The 6,627-nt window shown below is 43.4% G+C and overlaps 1 protein-coding gene across 1 annotated transcript in view; it reads right to left on the reverse strand.

The window, feature by feature from the left end:
- Window positions 1-2,670: 2,670 nt before the first annotated feature.
- GMEB1 (glucocorticoid modulatory element binding protein 1) overlaps window positions 2,671-6,627 on the reverse strand; it is a 46,774-nt gene continuing 42,817 nt past the window's right edge. Inside the window, exons 9-10 of the mRNA XM_023507464.1 lie at window positions 4,004-4,095; window positions 2,671-3,493 (exon numbers count right to left, since the gene is read on the reverse strand). Of these exons, the coding sequence (XP_023363232.1) occupies window positions 2,773-3,493; window positions 4,004-4,095 (813 nt within the window). The 3' untranslated portion in view covers window positions 2,671-2,772. The remainder of the gene's footprint in view (window positions 3,494-4,003; window positions 4,096-6,627) is intronic.

The raw sequence follows: 6,627 nt of genomic DNA on the forward strand, positions 1-6,627 counted from the left end.
CAGAGTCTCACTATGTCACCCTTGTTAGAGTGTCGCGTCATCACAGCTCACAGCAACCTTAAACTCTCGTGCTTAAGCAATTCTCTTGCCTCAGCCTCCCAAGTAGCTAGGACTACAGGTGAAAGCCACCAATTCTTAAATAATGTTTTTCAATGCATAAAATAGAATATATAGGATTACAAAAGGAAACCAGTTACAGTAGTGATATATGTAGTTTGTAACTCCAGATGCCTGGTGTATGAATTCCTTGAGTGCAGGGACTGTGTCTTAATCTCTGTACTGCCAGTGCCTAGCACAAAGCCTGGCACATAGATGATACTCAAAAATGTTTATTTAATGAATGAATAGAAAGATAAATGGCTGCTGCCAAGTCAGCCTGAGGAGGGATTCATTGCGACTGTTTATGCACATACCAATGGCTTGCATTATGTCTCTAGACCTGGGTGAGGGAACCCACACTTGACAACAGGTACCACAGCATCTAGCAATAATGACAGGCTACCAGAAGACCAGGAAAATAACAAAGCTTGTGTATTTCACCGGACAGAATATTCATATAGTGAAAGTAAACAGGCCACAGGCCACGTCTTGAGGAGGCGGAGAGCTCTTGACTTCGGAAGCATGGAGGAGAAGAGCTCTTGACTTTGGAAGCATGATGCTCACGCTACCTTAAAATACTACCAACAGCTCTGATGGAGGAAAGAAGGGAACCTGAGCTAGCCTGTCAGTATTCTCTAGGGCTCCTCTCCTGTCCTGAACTGGTCCTTTCATCTCTGGGAAAGACAAAAGCATGTCCCTAAAATCACAATAGGGATGAGATGTGCCTTTCTAAGTTCAAGCAGTACTTTCAGTCTTACACAGAAATCTTGTTTATGTACTAACAGAAAACCTAAAGAAGCAGGAAACAAAAGCCACTTCCCTCACTAAATACATAGAGTCAAAGATTTGTTCTAAACTGATTGCTAAGTCTAGTAGATATTTAGAAAAGAAAAACAAAACTCCAGATAATTTTAAAGCTGAAACCTACAACTGTATGGGATTCATAAATCTCACTGTTAAGGTATTTAAGAGTGATCTCCCCAAGTGAGAAAGCTTCTCTAGCTACGTACAACCATCTGAGGGATGGTAGAATGCCATTTTCACTTGCTTGATGGGGTTTCTAACATCTGTTGAAAAGAAACATGGCTTCAGGTGGGTGCCTTCTTAAAAAAAGAAAGAAAGAAAGAAACTACAGGTCAAAGTTTTGTTTTTAATTAAAAAAAAAAATATCCTCCCACTCCTAAGATGTGTGCTTTCTTTTTTAACCTATTTTTCCTTTAAGTTGTCTGCAGTTTCCCTATATTGTTCCTAGTGCAGTAACAATGCAATAAAAAAAAACAAAACCCAGGATCCACTCTTGCCCCAAACACTGAAGATGGTCAAAGAGAAGGAATCAGCTCTAAATATACAAACAATATTTTTTTTAAAAGGAAAACAAAACAAAATAACCCCCCTAAGACATTATTATTGACATTCCTGGTACATTTCCTATAATATAATGTTGAAGACAATGCTTCTTTCCCAGGGAGTCCAGCTCACTCAGGAGGAGACATCTAGTCGGTGCTGCAAGAAAAGCTGGGGGTGTTGACTCTTCCCTGCCAAGCCTAAAGCTTTTTATGAGCTCAAGATCTCACAGAAACATCTGTGGTATAAATGAATCTAAAAGGGGATGAAGGCAGGCAGGCACCTCTCACTGATTCTCCAAATCAGCCAAAAAGCTAAAGAGTGTGGGATCCAGGAGGCAGATGCCATTAAGAATTGAGGGATAGAGGGTAGAACAAGAGGAAGCACCAAGTGAGTGGCTGCTTTTTGGTTCCAAATCCAAAAAATGGCCCCACTGAAAATGGCAGCTGGTCTGGATAAGGAACTCCCCTGCTCCTGGAGTCATGCAATAAAATGACAGCCTTGGAGCCCCACCCTCATGGCAGCCACAGTCTAAGAACCAGAACGATTTATATCACATCACAGAGTTTGCAAATAAACGGACTGATTCTAGTTTGGGAGGGTAAGTGCTTTGACAAAGTGCTTGAACCCCAAAGCACAGCTGTGGCATCCTTGGATTTCTATTTCTGCAAAGCCACAGGCCACTGCTGCCACTTTCTCGGCAGAGATGCACCCTTCCACCTATCACCGGCCTCTTCTCAAAATGGCACCTATGTAGTAACCCTTGGAGAGCTCAACAAACATCAGCTGTGCCTCTGGAAGTAAGATAATTTCCTTCCCCATCCTCACCAAAGCACTTCACTTTTTACTTCCTTTGTTTCAGAGTTTTGCACTGGGCTCTGAGGGCCCTTTAAAGTGCCCTTCTGCATCCACATGCAAATAGGTTGCCTTCCAGTGTCAGATCTGTGATCCAAGGTTTGCCCAATGCATCTTTACAGCATAAAAACACATGCTTATACAGACAGACAGACTAGCCTGGAAATGGCTTTCTGGACAGGGTTTCTGTTCATCTTGATACCTCTCCTAAAAGAAATTATTTTCTTGATGTAAGAAGATTAGGACATTGAATGACCTATTCTCAACTTCCAGAAGGGCAACTTGTTTTGTCCATTTTTTAACGAGGGGGTTGAGAGGAACCCAACATTTTCAGTTACAACAACAAGATTTGTTTAAAAAAAAAAAAAAAAGATAGAAGGATCCTATGTGGAAATGAGTGGGACAATGATAAAAATAAACAAATAATTAAAATTCCAAACCAAAACATATCTCCTGGCCCCAAAAGACTCCCAGTTAATCCTCTAAGACCACAATCTCCACATTGTGGACTTGATGCTGGTGTTCTTCCATTTCAGCCACAACTTTCTCCTCAGTCCTCAGCTCTGTTTCCAAGATGACTGCTTTGCCCTCAGTATCTTCAGCCTCTGGGTCTGGGGCTGGGTCAATTTCAATGATGGTTTGCCCATCCTCTGAGGTGCTTTCAACAGCCTGGATTGCTGAGGTCAGGCCAGACTCCATGGCCACCAACTCCACAGGGCTCATCATGGTGGTCATATTGCCCAGGGTACTCCCATCCTGCATGGCGGTAGAGCTTAGCAGTGCCAAACTGGATGAAGGATGGATGGTCACTGTGTCTGGTGAGCTGCTCTTGGTAGAAGAGACCACTGTGGCATAGCGGAAGAGCTGAGGGCCAGAAGGAAGTGTGTGGACAGTCACAGGACTGGAGCCCTGGCTGAGGGTAGCCACTGGAATATTGCCCATGGAAAATGACTGACCCACTGGTGTGATGGTGATGGGAGAGATGACTGTGAACTGAGGCTGCTGGACAGGAGGAGAAGGGCTCAGGACAGTGGTGGAGGCTGGCCGCTGGAGCCGGGGCCTTTTTGGAGGTTTAGGAGTGCTCACAGGCATCAGTACCACATTTTGAACCGTCTGGGATTTCTGCCTATGATCCTGAGCTTGCTTCTTCTGTTCTTCCAACTGGCGTTCCAAGTCTGTACAAAAAAAGAAAAGACTGAGTGGAGGAAATAAAATCTCAGGAGAATTAAATTAGGAGTCAGGAAACCTGGGGTCTTGAATAGGTTTTGCTCCTATATAGGCTCAAGCAAGTCACTCTATTGTTTTTAAAATGAAGAAACTGAGACTGGATGATTTTAAAAATCCCCCTAGTCATTACACTTCACTGTTTAATTATAGGCAAGGCAAAAATTCAGAAACTTTCACAAGCTGTGATTCTACTCTAACTCAATCCAAGAGGCACTTCTGGCATTTTGTCACATGTCACCAAATGTAAATTCAAGAAGCCTCCAGTTGGTATTATAGCTTGAATACGTCCTGCCTGGATGTACAGATGAAAATAAGCATTACCGTGTTTCCCTGAAAATAAGACCGACCCAAAAAATAAGCCCTCACAGGATTTTTATGCATTTGTTAAATAAAAGCCCTTCCCCAATAATAAGACCTAGTGATGGGCATAGCCATGCCCATGCATTTCGGCATGGAGCCATAAGGAAGACTGGAATACCTTTTATCTGCCATAGCTGCTTTCTCCAAGCCGTTTGTACTTGCACGGGTGCGCACGCGGGTGCGCGTGTGGTAACCGTGGTTGAAGGCATCCTATTGCACACGTGCGAACGGCTAGGGGAAAGGAGTTCACGCATCACTAGTGCCAGCCCCACCAACAAGGTCAGCTCCCCCTGTCAGGTTCCAGAAGAAGATGACTTAACTGTATTTGAATAAATGTAGATTGTTATATTATATTTAATAAAAATAAGATATCCCCTGAAAATAAGCCCTAGTTGTGTCTTCTTGAGAAAAAATTAAATATAAGACAGTGTCTTATTTTCGGGGAAACATGGTATATCTGCATGATTCATTTGGAACTGGAGCTCTAATGGCCAAGGTTGCAGAATTTCAGCCAGGACAAAAATCATCTGATGGCAAACTTCCTGGCTTTTTCATTACAATATGCCTATCACTGTTTCTCTTCCAAGTGTCCAGTCCAATCTTGGTGCCCACTGGTGAGTCAGGTTCTACACTGGAAATTCTCTATTACTTAGTATCTGATAAGCACCCAAGAAATAGTTAGTTAGTTACACTTATAGGGTATGTGGTACTCCCTATTGTAATATAATAAGAAATATAAATTCGGACTCTGTCCCTAGTTCCTGACACACAGTTCCTCAAATACTTAGATCTCCAGAGTGTTAAGTGTCTTTTTGTAACCTAATGAGATGATTGGTAGCTGGGGCCCCCTAGATAGCTTCAGAATGGAGGCTGGTCACCAGAAAGACCAAGATATGATTGGGGACTAGGGCTTTCAGTCCTACCCACCAACCTCCAAGAAGTAGAGAAGGGTTAAAGGTTGAGCTCACCAATGGCCAAGAGGTAAATCATGCCTGTAAAGAAGCCTCCATAAAAACCCAGCAGGAGGAGGCTGGGCAGTGGCTCACACCTGTAGTCCTAGCACTTAGGGAAGATGAGGTGGGTGGATCATCTGAGCTCAGGAGTTCGAGACCAGTGTGAGTAAGAGTGGGACCCGATCTCTAAAAATAGCTGGGTGTTGTGACAGGCATCTGTAATCGGTAGGCTGAGGCAAAGGGATCGCTTTGAGCCCAGGAATTTGAGGTTGATATAAGCTATGACACCGGGGCACTCTACTCAATGCAACTGAGTGAGACTTTCTCTTAGGGGAAAAAAAAAAAAAACATGGCTCTGCACCTATAGCTCAAGCAACTAAGGTGCCAGCCATATACACCAGAGCTGGCGGGTTTGAATCCAGCCCAGGCCTGCCAAACAACAATGACAACTACAACCAAAAAGTAGCTGGTCGTTGTGGTGGGCACCTGTAGTCTCAGCTACTTGGGAGGCTGAGGCAAGAGAATTGCGTAAGCCTAGGAGTTGGAGGTTGCTGTGAGCTGTGATGCTATAGCACTCTACCCAGAGCAATAGCTTGAGGTTCTGTCTCAAAAAAACCCTAAAAAATCCCTAGCAAGGTGGCACCTGTGGCTCAGTGGGTAGGGAGCCAGCCCCATATACCAAGGGTGGCTAGTTTGAACCCGGCCCAGAGCCAGCTAAAACAGCAGTGACAACTGTAACAGTAAGAACAAAAAAACCCCCAGCAGGACAAGGTTCAGAGAGTTTCAGATTGTTGGAGGTTCCTGAGGGTGGCATGCCCAAAGAGAGGATGGAAGTTCTCCACTCCTTAAAATTCATCTTGCCCTATGCATTGCTTCTATCTGGCTATTCACCTATGCCCTTTGTAAAATAACCTTTATAATAAACACAGTAAATGTTAAGTAATTGTTTCTCTGAGTTTTGTCTGCCATCTTAGCAAATTAATCAAACCCAAGAAAGGGATTGTGGGAACCCCAATTTATAGTGAATTATTCAAAAGCACAGATTAAAAAAGCAGGAGCTAAAGTAGTGGGCAGTCTTGTAGGAATGAGCCCTAACCCTGTGGAATCGGATGCTATTTCCAGGTAGGTCGTATCAGAATTGAACTGAATTATAACATACCCAGTCAGTGTCTGCTAGAGATTTGACTGCTTGGTGTATGCAGAAACCCCCCTATACATCTGGTTATAAAAGTGTTCTATGCCATGTTGTATGAGTGTGTGAGAAAGGAAAAACACTTTCGTTTCTCCCATTTAATACAATAAAATATACCAAAAGCAAGTCAATTCCTTGCTTGGAATAAAAGGAATGGACAGGGATAAAGAACATCTTCAAAATTCATAAAATGCTACCTTTTAAGGTAACAAAATACTGAAATAACTACACTTTTTTAGGACAGAGTCTTACTTTACCACCCTGGCTAGTATGCCAAGACATTAGCCTAGCTCATAGAAACCTCAAATTCCTGAGATCAAGAGATTCTCCTGATTCAAACTCCAGAGTAGCTGAAACTATAGGCACCTGACAACGCCTGGGTCATTTTTCTATTTTTGGTTGGGAAGGGTTCTTTCTCTTGCTCAGGCTGGTCTTTTATTGTTTTGAGACAGAGTCTCACTATGTCATCCTTGGTAGAGTGCTGTGGCATCACAGCTCACAGCAACCCCAAACTTTTGGGCTCAAGTGATTCTCTTGCCTCAGCCTCCCAAGTAGCTGGGACAACAGGAGCCCACCACAATGCCCGGTTATTTTTTT

Source organism: Otolemur garnettii, unplaced genomic scaffold (assembly GCF_000181295.1).
Source record: "Otolemur garnettii isolate 467f Iridium unplaced genomic scaffold, OtoGar3 scaffold00184, whole genome shotgun sequence".
Lineage (NCBI taxonomy): Eukaryota > Metazoa > Chordata > Mammalia > Primates > Galagidae > Otolemur > Otolemur garnettii.